At 35.8% G+C, this 20,925-nt stretch overlaps 1 protein-coding gene across 1 annotated transcript in view; it reads left to right on the top strand.

Annotated features, from left to right (window-relative positions):
• Window positions 1-20,925, top strand: part of ITFG1 (integrin alpha FG-GAP repeat containing 1) — a 284,002-nt gene that overhangs the window by 209,576 nt on the left and 53,501 nt on the right. The window contains exon 13 of the mRNA XM_001370113.4: window positions 3,908-3,951. Within this exon, the coding sequence (XP_001370150.1) occupies window positions 3,908-3,951 (44 nt within the window). The remainder of the gene's footprint in view (window positions 1-3,907; window positions 3,952-20,925) is intronic.

Below are 20,925 nucleotides of genomic sequence, written 5' to 3'. Positions count from 1 at the left end.
GAGCCCTTTGCTGTTTCTAAGAGCACAAGGACAAGAATTCACCAGGATGCAGTATAATCTGTCCTTATCCACCTCTGTGAGACCCCAGATAATTTAGTATTTGGCACCATGGGACTTTGAGTGTTAAAACCTATGGACAGACCTTTTCTAATTATGCTACATTAAGTACCTAATAAGCTCTAGCTATAAAAACAGCACATTCTCTTCCATTTTATTGCTTGGAAAACTAAAGCCCAGGCCATGGAAGGTACTATTGCCAAAGCCAGAATGTCAGTTTTGCTCATTTTTTTCTTGATGCTGCCGTCTTTATGCAGGAGCAGTATATCCCCCAGTGACAGCTAAAACACATTTGTTTTCTCTTCTTGCATGATTTCTGTATTCTCTGTGGTAACCCAGAAGACTTAGAGAAGTAGATTAGTCCTTCATTGCCTGTTATAGTAACTGCATGAATGTCACTGAAAAGGTCAAGCACTTTTATAGTGGAGGCATTCATTTGAGCACAAGTTAACCTTTATGATAATAACGTATTTAGGTGTTCAACCTAATTCTTAATTAAAGAACATTCTCAATTAAACAGTGTTCTCATACTAACATTGAATTGATGTTTAAGGAACAGGTGATTGCTTTTGAATTTTTTAAAAATTCTCAGACCAGATAAAATAATACTCAATGCTCCATTTATATTCTGTGGGCAGTTTCTCTTTTACCACAAATGTATTGATTCAAACGCATTTTACAACTAGAGCTGATTTCATTAACCAAATTCTGTGGGGAAAGAAAGCAAGGCTTAAAGTGCCTAGGTATCTTAGTATTGTGATCGTGTCACTTTAAAATTAGAATTAAAATACTAACTGAAAGAGAAAAGACCAGTTGCAAAAGAGTCTTTTTCCAGGTCTCTTGTTGAATATAAATTAATTTTTACATATAATATTTTATATATTTTTATATTTTATATATAATATTTTATTGTCTTAAAAATGTTACTTCTAAAGTTATGCTATTCTTGGAATTATTTTTAAAAGTTGGTATTGAAAGAAGGAAAAGACAGATAAGGTATTTTATAAAAGGCAGATGCATGGCTTTGCAAAAAAACGTGGCTCATGCATGGAACAAAAAAGAAAGGTTCCAAAGAGTGTGGGGAACAGATATAAGGAGACAAATGGAGTTCGGGGGGAGGAAGGGGGGGGGCTGGTTTCTGTCTCCTCTTGCAGGGGAAAAAATAGACTTTCTGTGGGAAGCCATTTGCCCTGATCCTATGATTTCTTGTTCCCATAAACCTAGTTCCTGTGTTCCAGTAGCCTAATAGATTTCATCTTTATTGAGAAGAAGCCAACCTGAGCCAGATATCTGTCTGTCAACAAGTGAAGCTGTAGCCATTTTTGGCTGGACCTATTAGGGTGACTTCACGATCACCTCCACCCAATCTAATTCAGCTGAACTATAAACTCGTCCACTGAAAATATTTTGGGGGGCCAGTAGTCAGGAAATCTAGATAGGGTTTTGGGATTTAGGCAGTCAGTGTAGAAGTAAGGAGCAACAAGACCAGATGACAGATCCACAAGGATCTCACAGATTACAGGGAGGAGAAATAGAGAAACTAGTGTTTAGGGAAACCTACCTGGCCCTCCTTCATTTCCCTGTGTTGAAATATTCAATAAACCCTTTTTATAAAAGCAACAGCAGTCAGATTGCAGTTTACCAGTCAATCAGCTAGTGAGACCTACCAGACAAGGCCTACAGCCTGATACAGACAGAGCAGAGTCCTTGATCAAACTATCATCAGTCCAGGCCAAGTAATTTACTTATCTCAGTGTTAATCCAATGATTTATTAATTTTTCATGTATATTTTAGGGAATAAAGTTAGGATAATTTTTAAAGCCTTACCTGCCATCTTAGAATTGATACTAAATATGGATTCCAAAGTAGAAGAGCATTTAGGACTAGGCAATGGTGTTCAGTGACTTGTCGCCAAGCCTGATTCTCTATCTGCTGAACCACCTAGAAGCCCCACAATTTTTTTTCACCAGTGCCTCTGAAAATGAAGATTAAGAGACCCCAAAGGAAGTTTCATGGACTTAAACTTTAGGGAGAAATTTAGCATATTAATGCTTGCTCATATCTTGAGTTATCATGCTGGCTGTTGCCACCATCTCTTAGAGTTCACTTTTTCATTTCTTCATTCAATAAGCATTATTAACTATCTACCATGGTGCCTTACACATCTCTTTTTTTATTATGCTGTCAATGTGGAGAGCTCCCAGGAACTTATCTATAACGATGTCTTAGTTGCCCTGGTCACTACTAGTTAAATGACTCCCCTAGGTCACACAAATCGAATGTACCAAAAATAAGATTTATATCTAGATAGATTTTATATATTCCAGAGGCCAAAACAGGGCATTTATGAATTAATCCATTCTACATCTCATCTTGCACATATTATGTGCTGAAGGTGCCAGATACCAGGCCCTGTACAAATCATTCTACAAATAAATCATTTGGCCCTTATAGCAATTCTGGTAGATAGGGGATATTATTATCCCCATTTTGCAGTTGGAGAAACTAAAGCCGAGTGATTTGCCCAAGGTCACACAGCTAGTAAATGTCTGAACTTGGATTTTAACTCAGTTCTTCTTAACCCCAAGGTCATTGAAATGAGGCCCTATTATGTGTATAGCTTGATAATATTTTTAAAAATAGGATCAGTTCCTCTTGGGTTCTTGAGTAGGAAAATGGCATCATTATCAGAGGCAGGTGAAACAGGCAACAGTACACCCATTGAAAGGAATAAGTGTACGTCAAGTATAGTTTACTGGCAAGGAGAATACGTAATATAGGGTGTTGGCCATGTTAATAGAGATCCACAGATAGGATTTCCTGACTCCAAGGCTCGCATTCCATTATGTAATAATTATAGACATTCTATAATTTTGATTTAGTAATTCTGCTATTTGCTTATACCTACAAATCAAGTTTGAGAATTTATCATTAAACTATTCTTGTCATTATACTTTGATCCTGAGTAGAAGGAAATGGACATTTGACCTGATAAACTTAGGTAAAGTCTCCTTTTTTTTAAAGAAATGTTTCTTAATGAGTATCATTCTACAAAGAATTACTAGTGCATTAATTTGTATCCTGGCTGAGGAGAGTTTTTCAGCATTTTCCCATTAACAAATGTTTTCTTCGATATTTATTCATTCACCAAACATTCAGTATTCCGTATTCAATGCCTTTTAATTAAGCATTTGATGCCTTTCTTCAAGGAAGGTGTTACTGTATCAGAAAAAACAGTGATGACCCCATTGATTGAATCCAATATCTAATATGTAAAAAATGAATACTTAGAAACTGGGTATTTTGATTTGGTTTGGGTGTAAGTAGAGTTGGGTTGACAATATAAATGAAAAGAAAGTAAGTTATGATGTTACATATTATATTATACTTATTATGTATGTAACTTTTTAATGTTAAGTTCTTCAATATTTTTATAACTGCATAAAAGATTAATGGAAAAGTTCATTTGAGATATAAGAATCTCAATATTCTCATTGCTATTTTTAACATATATTTTAATTTATTTGCATTTAATTTACTACTTCCCTGGAAGAGTGTCAGCTGAAATTAGGCTAGCCAATTGAAAAAGAAAAAAACAAATAAATGTCATGTAATAGGAATGATTAATTGTCATATATCTTGCAATGTCAATTTGGACAGGTCAATATTAGTGTAAGATGGGCAACAATAATTTTACCTGCTCTGATCCAAAGAAGCTAGATTTCTTTCTGCTCATATTGTGAATCAAAGTAATACATTCATGGATTTTAAAGGGGGGGAAATGGAGCTAATTATAGATAGTTTGCCATTATGACAATATTAATAACTTTCTTTTTAATTTTTCAACAGTTCTTAGTGGTCTCTGTTCTAATGACTGCCCTCATAAGATAACAGTAAGTAAAATCAACTATCACTTGTAATTATTGGTATGAAAATACAGTTTAGAATAGCTCATTTAAATAGTAATTTAAAATTTGCAAAGTGCTTTTCATATATTATTTAATTTGACCCTCACAAATTTTCCTAAGACCAAATAGTGTTAAGTACTAGTATGGCCATTTTTCAAATAAGATAACCAAGGCTTTACAAAATTAAGTGATTTCCCCAGGATCACACCAACATCAGACAAATAAAATGGGTTTGTCAAATAATAGTCAAATAAATACATAATAATAACTAAAATTTTTGTAGTACTTTTAAATCTGAAAAGTCTTTACATATATTCTTAATTGTTCCTTACTATATAACACACACACACACACACACACACACACAACCTTTATACTTTATATGAAAGTGATCCCAAAAGAAGTTTAGGGACTTGGCCAGGATTCCACACTATTAAATATCTAACATAGGTTTTGAACCAAGGTTTTCTTAACTCTAAATCCAGCCCCCCATCCTCTTGTTCCACCTAGATATAATTTAAGCTTTCCCTGGTACCCAAAAATTTCCTGCCTAACAAATAAATCACTTTCTTTCCTATACTTTAGAAATATCAGATTTTGAAGTAAATAACATGGGATATTATTGGTTACTTTAATTATTTAAAAACATTTTCAAGTGAATGTCCCAGGAACCAAAGAAAGGGCTTTGTACGTCTGCGCACAGAGAAGGAAATTTCCCAGCACAGGTACTCTTGAAGCATAATCAGACTACCTGTGGAAAAGTGCCTAAGAACTTGGCTGTCCCCATGACTTGTAAAGTTTATTTGTAGTTTTACATTTACAACTAAATGAGTTCATTGGGTCCTAGATTTAGATTCATCAGAGACCTATTTGACAGAAAAGAATATTGGGCCCAGGGAGAAGTGATGAGCCTGAAGTTCACCCAAATGCCTAAATTGAGCCCAGTTCTTTGGGTTCCAAACTTAGCATGTTTTCCTTCATACCCAGACATTACTCTTTTTTTTCCTTTCTGATTTTTAGCCATTTCTCTACTCATTAGCATATCCATCAAAAGACCCAACAAAGGGAAGAAGAGGAGGTAAAATCCAGCCAGTTGTCTTGGTTACTTATTCTCCTATATAGATGAGTTTATGATGAGGAAGTCTCTAGCTCTCAGATGTGTTGTATTAAGAGTTTTTTTTTTCTTCTGTATCCATTTTCCTTTTTCCTATGCTTCTTTTTATATTTGCATATATAAAGTATTTCTCCCTTATGCAGGCCAGCCTCCAAATAAACCTGAATACTCTCTTGAAATCATTTTGAAAGTCACATCAGTAAAGTCCAATTTGCAAAGCTGCTCCTAGATTGATTATTCTGACAGTTTAGTTCCCTCAGGCTTCTCAGCAGTTGATACATTTGCCTCCCATTTATCCATTTATGACTTTCTTTGAGGTTCAGATCCTGTTGAACTGCCCTTCACATTTTTCATTTTCCTTCCCCAAAGATATCATAGATCACAACTAGAGTGACAGGCTCAAAGGTGGGAAATGTACAATATACTTCCCCAGTGTTATGTCCATCAAGTACATACCCACTTCTGAAATTATTTACGTCCTAAGAGTTTGCCTTCTTCATATTGATTTTGAGTAATTCCATTATGTTACAAAGTGTCATCACGCTAAGTAAGACCCTGAATGATAACCCCCCCCAACCCGCCCAGGAAAAAAAAAAAGCTGGTATACTATATTGATTTTTTCACTACTAGGGTTAGTTAATAACCTCAGGAAAACCTAGGATTTTGCATTACTCCATTATAGACTGAGATCAGTGAATTGGGTACCATACCGTTCTTCTCCAAACAAGTATCTAGTATGCTTCCCATCCTGTTTAGTATTATTGCTGGTTAACTGAGCTACTCCCAAGGGGAGCTCACTCTGAGCAATCCTCAAATTTCCTTGTAGTCTCAGAAGAGAAAAATAGTCCTTTCTTTTATGTTCTCTGAGACATCTTGATGGTCTAAATCAATTGTTTCAATCTGTTGCTCACCCATACTGTGTATGTAGCAAAATAAAATAAATTTTAAGTCTTTGTTGTTTTCAATAAGAGGCATTTCTCAGGCTGAACCAACATGGTATGTTTAGCAACTCGCTGACAAATTATCTCAGATCACTTTGTTTTGTCTGTAATGAATGCTGTGATTTGATTATTTTCCTTACTTCACCATCCCCTCTACAGTGGACAGAACGCATGTGTCTGAAAGTTGGAATCATCATGCTATTTCCAAAAATAAGAATCTCTCTACAGCTCAAAGTCCTTTTGTTTGTGATACTCACACTTCATTGTGCTGAATTATAGTAAAAATAAAAAAGCAGAGACTTGGGCATTCTTTTATTCCATCTGCCCTTTACATCTCTTTGGTTTCCTTGGTCTAAGGGAAAACTATATTGAGGTGTTCAGAGAAAAAAATGCACATTAAAGAAAATAAGAGATTTTATGTATTATCTTGCAGAAGTGAGTGAGAAGCACAGCAGGTAAATATTGGATGAACAAAATTGGAAAATGCAGCCAACACTCCCGAAAGCAAATAAACAAAACACTCTATGACCTCTAATGGCTAAACTCACATAAGAAAAATGGGCACTTTCTTGTGAGAAAATAAAAGACCATTCTAGCCATCATGTTTTTTTTTTTACATCATAAATTCTCCCAGTTTGCTTTCATGTATTCTTTCAAGATTAATTACTGTGATTCTCTGCAATACTTATGTGTTTTCTTGTCCAGATTATTCATAGACAAGGACAATAGTTTCATTTGGTTTCAGTTATAATTGTAGCAAGATTTTTAGGCAAATTCTTTGGAAAATAAAGCTCAACTTGGAAATGTAAACTCCTACCACCATTTACCAGATCATAAAAAAAGTTAAGATAGCATCTACAAGAGTTTAGGGAGGAACAGCATTAGTCAAAGTGACCCTGGCCAATATAAAACAACTAGTAATCTAAATAGACCATCTAAACCACAATGCATCAAGATGACACCCAATAGCATTAGAAGTGAGCATCCCAAATATCCATGCCCATGACTCAAGGATTTCACTTCTGTGGATCCACAAAAGACTTCATTGAAAACAGAAAAAATCCTCCACATCACAAACAGTGTCAGCAGCACTTTTTTGTGGAAGCAAAGTAAATGCCCATAGTTTGGGGAATGGCTAAACAAATATGGTACATGAGCATAATAGAATAAATACTACTTTGCATACTACTATAATGATGAAGAAACTTGTTATCAGAGCCAAGTAAGCAATATTCACAATGACTATAAAAAATCAGAAATGAATGTTACAGAATTGCAAAAAATTAGCATGACCCCAAAGAAGAGATTATAGAAGACCCCCTCACCACTCCTTTGCAGAGGTGGGAGGTCCACAGAGATGAAGCACTGCATACGTATTTTTAGACCTTTTCTCACGTATCCATCAATTTGGGATTTTTTCTTCCCTCTTTTTCTTTTTTTTTCTTTTTTAAAAATATTTTTTATAGGATGCCCCTGGAGGAAAGTACATACTGGGAGAAAGTCTAGTGATTCAAAACAAAAGATATCAATAAAATTTTATTTTAAAAGTGACAGTCCATAGATAATGGCACAGACCAAATAACAGACTCCCTAAAAACTCTAAGAACAACTCAGTTGCTCAGAAGCAAACAAGCAGCACAACTAAAAGTCAAGTACAAGTGATTTGATTTCAGAGTCTCAGAGGCCTCTTGAGTAAGTCATGAAATGAGCTGGAAACACCTTTCTTATATCCCCTTCAGAAGTTTTCAAACAAATCTTAAGAAACCTGGGCAATCTTCTATTCCCTCTGCAGGCAGGCTAAATTGTATAATTATCATGGCACTGACATAGGAATGAGGCTCTTGGTTTCACACAGTCAGAATATCCCTATCAGCCTGTTCCTTCCCCTGAGAAGGTATTACATGTCATGGCTTTTTTTGTAATAGACTTTTAAGAATATTAAACTCCTGAGAGACTATATCCAAAAACAGCACAATGTGGCCTAATCCTACTGCTGAGCTTTTCCACTTACTCTGGGAAATGTGTTAACTCTTTCAGGCCACTGTCTTAAGAAAATAGCAGCTAAGAGGCACAGTGGATAGGGGATTGGATCTGGACTCAGAAAGACCTACATTCAAATCCTGCATTAGGCACTCACTTAGCTGTGTGACCATAGGAAGGTTTAAAACAACTCTCAGCCTCAGTCTCTTCATCTGTAAAATGGAGATAATAGAACCTACCTTACAAGATCATTTTAAAAATCAAATGAGATCTTTATAAAACTGTGCAAATATGTGGGGGTGGGGTGGGTGGGGGTGTGTGGGTGAGAGAGAGAGAGAGAGAGAGAGAGAGAGAGAGAGAGAAAGAGAGAGAGAGAGAGAGAGAGAGAGAGTCATTAGCAACTCCTGTACCAGGGATTTGAAATTTAAAGTATTGTGTGTCATAAATCTTTGACCTTTCCCTGAGAAGGGACCTTTCCTGATCACTTCCCCAGCTTGTTCAGATCCTTTGCAGCAGGAGGCAGACCTGACACCTCTGTACGCCTCATTGCAGGGAATGCCATCAGCCTGAACAAAGGGAACATGGCAGCCCTTATATGTCTCCACTGACACTCCCCTTTGTGCTGGTTTTTCCTCCTATGTGTATCTCTAGTTGTTCCTTCTCAGTCCCTTTTTCTCATTCTTCACACATGTCATAACTATGAACTGAGCCTCCCATAGAACTCTGACCTGGACCCTCTTCTCATTCATAGGTTCCTTCCTCCTTTCTACAGATAATTCTGTATAGAATCTACACTGGAGACAACTAAGTGGCACCACAGTTCACTAAGCACAAAGCCTGGAGTTGAAAGACCCAAGTTCAGTTCCAGCGTCATACATTTATTAACTATGTGACTTGACAAAACTCTTTACCTCTCAATTTCTTTATCAAATTAAGTTGATAACCTTATAACCCCAGAGTGTTATAAGAAGCTGATATTTAAAGTGTTTTGCAAACCTTGAGGTGTTCCATAGTGCTGGCTGTTTTTACAACATATTCCCAGATCTTTGTATCCAGTTCTACCCTCTCCTCAGCTATGCTCACATACCACCAAGTGCCTCATAGGCTTCTCCAACTGAGTGTCTCAAAATAAGCATGTTTAAAACAGAATTCATTCTCTTTTTATCCAAGTCCTCCCCCTTACCAACTTTCCTATTACTGTCGAAAACACCAAACTCCTAGTCATCCAGTCTCACAATCTCAGTGTCATCCTCAGCTTCTCAGTCTTACCCTACATATCTAATCTGCTGCCAGATCTCATAATTTTTCTCTTTACAACATCTTGGGCCTCTGTCTCCATTCTCTCCTCTCTTGGCTACCACCCTAGTTCAGACCCTTATTATCTCTTAACTTGACTATTGCAGTTGTTTTCTTTTTCTTTTTCCCCATGGAAGTATCTCTCTGATTTTCATGAAGATCAGAATTATCTTTAAAAAAAAAATTATAGACCACATTAGTGAAATCTATCTAGTCATGTGTAATATTTATTGACTGTCTACTACATATAAGGCTCTGTGGTTTGTAAAGAAATCCCATAAATTATCCGGTTCTTAGATATGGGTAAATTTCATATTTTGATTGTCCAAACAATAAGAATCCAGTCTCTTTCCCTTCAAAAATGACTCTGCTTAGTGCAACTAGGTGGCTCAGCAGATAGAGAGCCAAGCCTGGAGATGGGAGAACCTGGATTCAAATGTGAACCACAGATACTTCTTAGCTATGTGTCCCTGGGCAAATCATTTAACCCCAACTGCCTAGCCTTTATTGCTCTTAGAACCAATATTTAGTATTGATTATCAGATAGGAGGTAATAGTTGTTTGGTTTTTTGGGGGCGGGAAGGAGGGGGAGTTAATGACTGCTCTATGTGTACTTCCCAAGCTGAAGTAGTCCAAGAAACAGAACTGGCATTATGCCTTATACATTGTTGATGCTTCATATTTGTTGAATTCAATTTGATATGTTGATCTAGACTCGAAAAACTACAAAACAACATGCCTCTCCTTTATTACCTTTGAGGGCTATTATGAAAGGTATGGCTTTTTGAAGGTCTTCAATTTGGAAGAACACATTTTGATTCAGCTCAATGCTTTCAGCACCCCAGGTTCTATTCAGGGTCACCATATAACCCTTACCTCCCACTTCTTTTGCTTCTGGTTTTATTCAGTATGCCTTTGTAGACTGTAAGAAAGAATACATGATTATTCTTCCATACAGTTAATTCCCTAGTCATTCTGTGCATAGAATGTCATTTTGATTCAAATGACTCCATATTGGACCACTGACCTTCATTTTATCTTAGCTAGGGGAACTTTACTCTTCAGATTTTTAATTCATTGGAACAGATACCTGCAAAATTATAAGCTTGTTTCAAAAATGTTTACATTTCATGTGAGCACATGTCCATATTTTGGTATAAATTACAGGAGTTCATTTTTAGATTTATGGTTAGCTTTAGGCTAGGTTGTAGCACTTTTCCTTGTTATTCTTTATTCTAAAGGTCACTATCAAAAAGGCAGGTGCCCAAAATCAAATGTAAAAATTTTTTAAGTAATATGCAGGTCCACTATAATGTCTTTTGGATTGGTGGGATCCATCTGTCTATCAGAGGCTACAGGGTAGATGAGAGAGTTGGTCATAGGGCACAAGAGCTGACATTTAAACAGTATTTTTATGGTTCACAGAAGGCTTTGTCATCTCATTTGGCCAGATTACTGGGGGAAATGGCATCACTTCTGGCTCCTAAAGTCAAGAATATCCTCCAGGACAGAGAATGAGTGAGGAGAGAAAATTGAGGTGCTCCAGGGCCCACCAAAGAAAGAAGAAAAGAGCACAATGTCCAAGAATATTAACCCTGAGTAGCTAAGAGAAGAGCCACAGAAACACAGAGGCCAAGGAAGTAATAAAGTCCATATGGCTAGCAAATTAGTAGGTATGAATAATGGCACCTGGTTATGATGAGCAGTGGGCAAGGAAAGGGAAATAGAGTTATCTCTGGCATGCACCACTTAACTCACTCAGGAGTACACACTATGATCCTAGATTGATTGATCCAAGGGGCCTTGACTTTGAAAAATGCTGTCAATCAATCAGCAAGTGTTTATTAAGTAACTACTATGTGTAGCATATAGTGCCACTACCTACAAAACAAAACAGAGCCCTTGGGCCTGCTTTTAATAATCCTGGGGCTCCTACATGCAGCATAAAGACCCAGGAATAATAATATGACTGGGCTGGAGCCAGAAGCATAGTCATATATGCGGGATGAGGCACAGGTTGCTGAAAGTTGAAGGAAAAAAATAACAGAACTAAATATTCAGATCATGTACACTGAAAACCAGATTCAGTTCAACAGACTGTTACAGCTAGAAAAGACCTTAGAGATCTACAGTATTCAACAATACTTCCCTACCTCTTTTTTATTAAAAACGGAAGCTGAGGCTATAGGAGGTTGAGTGGCTCATCCAAAATCTTACAGATGGTATATAGAAGAGCAGGACTTGATGCCAACTCACTTGTTTAGTGACCCACTATCCTCTCTATACCACACTCCCTCAATTTACTTCTGAATTAACTTTAAAACAGAATCACACAAGCCCAGTTCAAAACTCTCCTGAAAAGAACCTTCTCCCAAATACGTCTGGCAAGTGCTCATCCAGCTGTTGCCTAAAGTACAAAATATTTGGAAAATCCCAATGTTTAAAGAATTTCTTTTCACATCAAGATTAAAATTTCCACCCCACAACTTCTACCCATTGCCCTTTCTTTTATTTTTCTGTCTATTCCTTTTACTTTTTTTTTCAATTAAATATAGAGAAAATTTTTCGGCAATTGTTTTGTGATATTTTGTGATCCAAATTCTCTCAGTTTTTCTCCTTCTTTTCCCCCTCCCTGAAGCAGTAAATAATCTGATATAGGTTATACCAGTGCTATCATGCAGTACATATTTCCATGTTCCCCATGTTGGGAAAGAAGGCATACATCACACATACAAGAAAAAATTCATGTAGGAAATAAAGCAACAATGGTATGCTTCAATCTGCATTCAGACTTTGTCAGTTCCTTCTATGGTTGTGGATAGCATTTTTCATCATGAGTCCCTTAGAGTGGTCTTGGATCCTTACAATGCTGATAATAGTAGTTTAGTCCTTTACAGTTGATCTCTGTACAATATTTCTGTTACCATATACAATGCTCTGCTTCTGCTCATTTTAAATAAGTCTTTACACGTTTTCCAAAATCATCCTGTTCATCCTTTCTTATGGCTTATTAGTATTACATTACAACCATATTCCATAACTTGTTTGGTCATTCCCCATTTGATGGACATCCCCTCAGTTTCCAGGTTTTTTACCACTACAAAAAGCTGTCCTAAATATTTTTGTACATGTACTTCCTTTTCTTTTTTCTTTGATTTCTTTGAGGTACAGATCTAACAGTGGTATTGCTAGGTCAAAAGATATGTATGATTTTATGGCACTTGAGGAGTGTTTCCAGATTGCTCTCCAGAATGCTTCTATTTGTTCACCAAATGAACTCTTGTTGAGCCACTCTACTATGTTATATTTGTGAACTTGAATTTTTTAGCCCAAGTATAAGACATTACAATTATTATGATTTTCAGAGGTTATGATATTTGGCCTAATCATCTTATCTGTCTGGACCTTTTAGAATTCTGAGCCTGCCATTTGTTGTTTTGTCCATCCAGCTTTGTGCCATTTTCAAATTCATTATCATGCCATTTTTCCCATTATCCAACTCATTAATGAAAATCTTACAGAGAACTACACCAAGCATACTTCACAAGGGCACTCCACTGGGAACCTCTTTCCAAGCTGACAATGAACTATTAATGATTACCCTTTGGATGACCAATCAATTCCAACTCTACCTACCTGAATCCAGCCCATGTCTCAGTCTTTTTTTGTCAGTAATTCATTAAAGACTTTGTAAACTATTTTGCTAAACTCTAGATAGCCATTTACAACATTCCCCTGATATAATCATTAATCTAATAACTGTCCAAAAAGGAAATTAAGCTTGTCTGGTGTCTCATGTTCTGAACATGCTGGTTATGAATTATGTTGTCTCTTTGTGGTCACCAGTTTAATTTTTAGATGTTCACATACCATCTCTGGAAAAATAGTCTAAATTTTTTCCAGGAATCTAAACCAAGCTCACTGGTCTGTAATTTAAAGACTTTATCATATTCCGTTTTGGAAAATCAGCAAATTTTCCTCTCTCAAGTTCTATAGCACCTCTCTTTTCCATAATCTTTCAAAGAAAACTGACAATGTCTTGGCAATATTTTGCTTCTTGCTTTCAATGGAATGACATAGTTTTGTCTGTCTTTTTCAAATCAAATGGCCTGAACTCATCAGTACATTGGTGCTGTCTAGGCAGAATGGGAAATTCAAATAAAAACCATCCCTTCAGACCACATAGTAACTTAGAAAATGACAAACTAACATTATCTATGTTTTATTGTATTTTTATTTATTTTGTTAAACATTCCTCAACTTTTTTTAATCTTGTCAAGGACATTCACCTCTGCTGTACACCAGGCTGCCATTCATAACATGGAGTCACATATAATTTTACTCTTACATCTTTGTAGCCAATAAACTTGAATGACTACTGAATAGCCTTAAGTGTTAGACTTTTTATAGAAATTGCTTCACCTGAAAGTTAAAAATTGCTAGTGATTTTTATTGTATTTTCCTTATGCCAAAATATCTGTAGTAAGGTATTTTTTTTCTTTAACTTCCTAGTGTTTTCTAATTGCCTGTATGCTTGTCAAAGCAATCTGGCTCCTGCAGAAACACTGACAAGGCCTTGTTGCTCTGAGGACACGTTCTGGCTAACTGCCAAACACTCTGGAAGTTTGCCCCTTTTTAAAGGGAAAAAAAAAAGGTCAAGTTGTTTTGTGTCATCGGTAAAGAAGAAAAAAATAATGTAATGATGTTATGGACCATACCTGCATACTGTTCACCTTATCAAATCAATCCCCCCCCCCCTTCAAGTTCACACTCTTCAGGTCTGCATGAATAAAAACCCAATGAAATGACTGATGAACATTTCAAAAAGCTTCCTAATCACCTCAGCTGAATTTTTGTCTTTCTCTAGTTCTTCCAGGCTTCTGTCAGCCCTCTCCTTTTCATTTGCATTGCTACAAGAAACATTACTATTTTTACTCTCTAGTTCACTAATATCTCCAGAAAAGGATCCCAAATATTTCAAAGTATTCACTGTGAATCTTTTGCTTCACTCTATCCTAATTAGTCAGATCAATTCCTAGTAATGGTGCTTTGGTTACATGAGCATTCCTAGAGTCTACCATTTTTTAACAGGTACATAATAAAAAGTGCCCTTGGCTTCTGGAAAAGGAATTGATACTATGCATGTGTGTACCAGAGTGATCATTTGTCTGGCTTTTTTAATGGGGGAAAGTAAAGAAGGTAGATTTCATGAAAACAAAGGAGTCAGTAGCAGTGCCTATTAGGTAACTTAGTTATTTGTATTCTAAAACAATTTCTTTTTGGTCCTTTCTCTTTTCAAATAGTTACTATAGAATCCTCGATAAGGCTAGAAAAAACATGTTTTGAGTATTTTGGCTTATCTGAACTTATGTGCATTAGACCAAAATGTTAAATTATTGAAATGTTATCTATTTTGATACATTAACTTGTATTAACCTGACTGGTAAAATGTTTTTAAAAAACAACCAAAACATATCATTTTAGTTTTCATAATTACAAATATTTTCATCGATGAAATTATTTGTGTGCCTTTCTTTACAGAATACATTTATTCCTTTTAGAACTGTAATGAGTTGATCACTAAACATTAATTAAACACCTACAAGCCAAACACTAGCCAGGGCCTGGGGATAAAAAACAAAAATGATATCATTCTTGCCTTCAGTGTGTTGGGAAGAGAGCAAGAGAGAGACAGAGACAGAGACAGAAGGACCTTAGGTGCCATGGCAAGGAATTTCAATTTTATCCCAGAACAATAGTTCTTATTATAAGGTCTTGAACTTATTCCTGTTTTTGCTTTAAATACCTTGATAACTGCTTTTCAAAGAAATTATTTAACTTTGTAATGAATCCTATGTACTTTATGCTTTTAAAAAACAATATTCTGAGGACAACTAGGTGGCTCAGTGGGTAGAGAGACAGGCCTAGAGATGGGAGGACCTGGGTTCAAATTTGACCTCACACACTTCATAGCTGGGTGACCCTGGACAAATCTCTTAACCCCAATTAATACATGGTATTGATTCTAGGAAAGATAAGGGCTTAAAAAAAAAAACATTCTGAGAAGAGTCTCATTTGCTTCACCAGACTATCAAAGATATCTATGACACAAACAAGATTAAGAACTTCTGTCCTGGGAGTTATAGATAGCCCCCAGAATTTGAGTAGGGGTATTATGTAGTCATACTGTTGCTTATTAGTTTAGCAGATGTATTCAGGATGAATAGGAATACATTCTACATCACAGGGAGAAGAGAAACTTGAGGTAGTGAGACCAGTTAGGAGACTATTGCAGTGGTCCAGGTGAGAGGTGAGGAAGGCCCAAGCTAGGTTAGTGGCCATGAGTGGAAAAAAGAGGATAGATTCAGATGATGTTGTGGAAATAGGATTATCAGACTTAGTAACTTGATTGGAATATGTGAGATGTGGCAGAGAACTCAAGGATGATTCCAAGATTAGGAAACTAGGTGACAGAGTATAGTGGTACCCTAAATAGCAACTGGAACAGGAGGAAGAATGGACTTCTGGGTAAAGAAAATTAATTGTTTGAACATGTTGAGTTTGAGATGCCTCTACTATATCCATTTCAAAATACCCTAATGAGTAGTTGGTGATATGTAACTGTAGGTTGAGAGAGAGAATTAAATACAGAGATCTGAGACTCATTGGCATAGAGACAATAATTGAACCCTTTGGGAGCTGAATAGTTCTTAAAGAAAAGAAGTAGAATGGAAGAATAGAAATCAGGGTGTACCAAATTGATGTACACTCAAGATCCCAAGTGAGCCTATGCATTGTGCTGACACTCTGTGGTGCTGATGATATCCTTTCAGCATAAGGGGAGGACCAGTGGTAATACATATCCTCTACATATGCCTGTGCCTGTGGTTAATGATTAGAACATGGACAGTGATCTAGTGAAAGTGATTGAGGAGTAACAGATTAGGGTAGTGGAGAACCAAGAGAGGACAATATTACAAAAACTCCAAAGAACAGAGAGTATACAGGAAAGGTTGGTCAGCATTGTCAAGTGCTGCAGAGAGAGATGTACTCATGTGGAAAAATTTGGGAACAAGGAAGGATAGGCAGGGGAGAGAGCATTTGGCTAAAGATCAAAGGAGACAAACAAAAATGATATAACTGGAGCATACTGTAGGTCACCTGGATAGAAAAAATGTTGATTAATTTGGAAAACACATAGAATGGAGGCCTGAATGAGAAATGACATGGGACTTCAGTTATCCATCCAGATATCTGATCCAGGCCATCAACCATTAATTAAGCAGCTCCTTTGTATAAGGCATTATGCTGGGCTTTGGGAATACAAAAACAAAAGTTTTCTCTTTGCCAAAAACAGAAGAGCTAATAAATTCTCGTTTTGCCATAATGAACTTTTCTTTAAAAAATTGAGGGACCAATAAGGAAATTATGACTCCAGTTTTTAATAAGGAGGAACTGGTTATTGGGCTGGACATTATTAAAACCTGGGGAAGAAATAACTGTCTTAAAATTTGTAATATAGAAAAAGAGAAAAATCAGGAGAATCATCTAAATATACACTTTCCATTTAGAGAGAGCAGATTTTTTTTTGCTTTTTTCCTTAACATTTTATTAGTTTCTTTTTTATAAACATCTCTGTCCTTTCCCAGTAACCTTGCCTCCTAGAAGAACCCTTCCTTGTAACAAAGGAATACCATTAAGCAAAACAAACTTATTCATTACCATATCTGAAAAGATATGCCTCTTCTGCCTACCATTTCTCTAGCTGGGGTAGCAGTAAGGAAAGAATGTTTCATTATCAGTCTTCCAAAGTCAAGATTAGATATTACATTGATCTGAATTATGATATAGCCTAGTTTGCTCTCTTTCATATTATTATGTTCGTTTTGAATATTGATCCCTTAGTCCTTATATTACACTACATGAATTCATATGTGTTCTTTTATCACTTAATTCTTTGTCATTTCTGAGTACAGTAATTTTGTATTCCATTATATACCAGTTTGTTCAACATTCCAAATTGATTGGCACTCTGTTTCTAGTTTGTGTTTTGTTTTTTTCCCTGCCACAAAAATTACTGCTGTAAATATCATCATAACTATAGAATTTTACCCTGTCATTATTTTCCTTGGGATATATGTACATCCTATAGTGGTATTTCTGAATCAGAAGATGAGAATATATTTTAAAAGTTTGAGAAAAACATTATACAGGATATATAGGACTAAAATTCTACTGAAGATGTCAGTTTTAGAGGGATGGAAATCTCTCAAGTATGGGATTGTTACGATAAAAGGAGAATTCATTCTGATGGGGAATAAATAGGAAAATTATATAAAGGGAATGATGTGGATACACAGGGAACTCAACAACCAATAAATTTTTTAAGACATGTAGAAAAAGTGGAAGCAAGGGCAAATAATGGAAGATAAATACAAAAGCATGCCATTTGTCTTTAAAAATAAGATCATAAATAATATGTTCAAAATGACAAGCAAAACTAAGGGCAACAAAATGGATTTGTTGTTGGTTTCTGGGGAGTTTGAAGGGTTGGAGTTTACTTTTTTAGGGATAAAGGAGGAGCTTGTGAACAACTTTAAAGGGTGCCTTGATTAAAAAGAGCATTTTTTTTAAAGAACAAATCATACCAGATTAATTTCTTTTACAGTTAGCTTACTAGGTTAATAAATTGGACAAATGCCATATATATATAATTTAATTAGATTTTAGTGAAGCATTTGACAAAATTTCTCACTCTATTCTTACTGACAAACATGAAAAGTGTGGATCAGGTCATAGTACAATTGAGTAGATTTTGAATTCATTAAATGGCTGAGTCCACAGAAGATCTCCAGTCAGTTACCCTCAGTAATCTGAGTTTGGTCTGTACTTTTAAACATTTTTATCAGTGATTTAGGTAAAAGCTTAAAAATTCATAAAAGACAAAAAATTAGGAGGGAAAGCTAAAATGTAGAATGGCAGGAAGGACACACAAAAAGACCTGGTAGGCTTAAATGTCTGACCAAGTCTAATATAATTAACTCTTAATAGAGATTAGTATAGAGCTTTTTTATTTAGGCTCAAAAAATCAACTTCAGAAGTACAAGATGAGAGAAGAGAAGAAGGTGTTTTTAGAGAATATTTTATTTACAAAAGATTATCTCTTTCCCTCTGAGACCACTTTCCACCTATTCTATATCTTGTTTATACGGATTAATGGTCTCTCCCATTAGAAGCTCTTTGAGAGCTAGGACTGGTTTTTTGTTTCTGTTTTTTATCTCCTGCCCTTAGCACAGTGAATGGTATTTAGTAAGCATTTGATAAATGCTTCTTAATTGACTGCAGTAGATGGAATATGAGTGAACCTTATGATATAATAGGGTATAAAGGCTTGCCTTTGTCAATTGTAAACTGCTGCAAAACAGATGGCAAAAACTTTGGAAGTGCTTTCCAAAATGACCTTGCTATGAATTTTAATTCAGCCAAAGTGACACCATTTGCATTTGGACTGAACTACAATAAAAACTTTGTTTTCTCACCCTTTGGGAAACTAGAGATTTCAGATTGGCCAAATTTAGTTAATTAAAAGTCAATTCATGTTACCCCAGGGAGTATCCCAGTTCTCTTTACTTTTTAAGAGACTTCGAAGAGAAAGGAAACCATGGTTTACCTTAGTCTGGGGGGGGTCAAGAATCTAAAATATGACTAACCCACCCCTAAACCTACCAAAAAGCAGCCACCCGGGATAGCAAATCCTAACAACCAAACTGCCAAATGAACACTCCTGAATTCAGCTGCCCTATTTCCAATAGAGGATATACCAGGTATCCTGTTATCAATATACCAGTTGTTAAATTAGATGTTAATAGCAAAGTATTTCAGAGTGCCAGTTTCTAGAACTTTGTGATTGGTAAGAGTAAAAAAGCACAACTTTTCCTGTAGCATAGTACAGGGAACAAAATTATCATGGAAGAGCAATTATATTACTATGCAGAAATTGAGTGGCCAGTGATCTGTCTACTATACCACCTAGTTGCCCCACCTGACACATTAAGCATTTAATAAATGCTTTATCATTCATTCATTCAGGGTGCTGACCCATACTAGTTGGGAGTTTACTCAGCAGAGAATTTCCTTAATTACTGAAATCATAGTTCTGCTGTCCCTGGCCCTCTATATATATATAACATGAAAAGCAGAAGCATTAGTCTGGGCTCTACCTTATAAGTGCAATTATAATATAGCTAGAGTTATTCCCCCACCCCCCACTATACTTCTTTAGAATTAGTGTATTGTCTGTGCTTGTTTTAAAAGTTTACTTAAACATTTGACAATTTGATTTCTGAGATCTAGCCCTGTCTCCATATATAAATTTAGATATATGTAGATAGATGTCTACATATATTACATACCCTGAGTTGCCTACTTTATGTATTACCGATTTCCTAAAATTCTTGACAACTGAACTAATAACTACGAAGTTTATGTTTGAGAAAAGTAAATTTATTTTTATAATCCTTTCTGCAAATATGCCAATTTAAGTGTTTTTCTGCTCACTATATAAAAAGTCATTTAAAAAACTTTTTGTAGTATTTATCTAGGTTCAAGTCAACCCTTGAAGCCATAGATCCTTCAAAATAATTGGGTCCTATACTTCCCCCTTTCTTTTTTCATAGAAAAATTTAAAAACCCAGATGATAGGTAAATTTGAGTTTTGTTATTACTTCATTATTTAATTCATTGCATTCCTAGTTATTTCCTCTGCTGAAAAAGAGAACAACCAGTTGAAGCCTGTGCAATGTGTGAATACCTTGTTGTAAATCCTCCACAGAAGATCTATCCCAAATCTTGGAGACCTGCCTCTAAGTCCTTTGATGTAGTGTGGACTGCAGTATGCCATTCAGGCTGCCTATTCATTTGTCTCATTTCATGCCTAGCCCACCTGTTGTTGTTGTTGTTGTTGTTGTCATCGTTGTCGTTCTTCTCCTCCTCCTCCTCCTCCTCCCCTCCCCCCCCCCTTGATGATGTGTTTTATCCAGTGTCTTTCACTGAAGTTATTAGTCATGTGATTTGTCTGTTTACATTTACTCTGAATCTTCTCATTGCCCTTCAGGTTACCCGCCATTTTAATTCTTTGGAGGTCATGGTGTTTTGTGTTTTAACAACCATAACATCACTAGGAAACTGTTGCTATTTGAAAAGGAAACTGTTGCTATTTGAAAAGGAACTTTTTTGGTAAAGAACATTTTTGGATCATTAAAGCATAGCAAAATTTCCCAAATGCAATCTATCCCAGGCTTCTTAATCCTTTAAGTACAGTATCCAACTCAGTGCCATCATGTCCTTTAATTTTATTATTATGAGTAGTATAATTTTTCTTTTTAGCCTTTTTTCCCCACCTCTCTACCACAATCTTTGAAGAAAATATTGATTCCCAAAGTCCTTGCAATATTAGATAAGGTATTATAATATTTATCTGGCCACATTCTTTTGTGAATATCACTCTAAGAGTTGATACTATTTTGTCAAAACATCAGATTCATTAATAATAAATTATAAGGGAGCTGTAAGTGGTCAGTCTTGGTCATCGTCTTGCCATAATCGGGACAGAGAAGAGAGATTTCAGAC

Source organism: Monodelphis domestica, chromosome 1 (assembly GCF_027887165.1).
Source record: "Monodelphis domestica isolate mMonDom1 chromosome 1, mMonDom1.pri, whole genome shotgun sequence".
NCBI lineage: Eukaryota > Metazoa > Chordata > Mammalia > Didelphimorphia > Didelphidae > Monodelphis > Monodelphis domestica.
The sequence above is the reverse complement of the archived record's forward strand: the minus strand, read 5'-3'. Positions and strand labels throughout refer to the sequence as shown.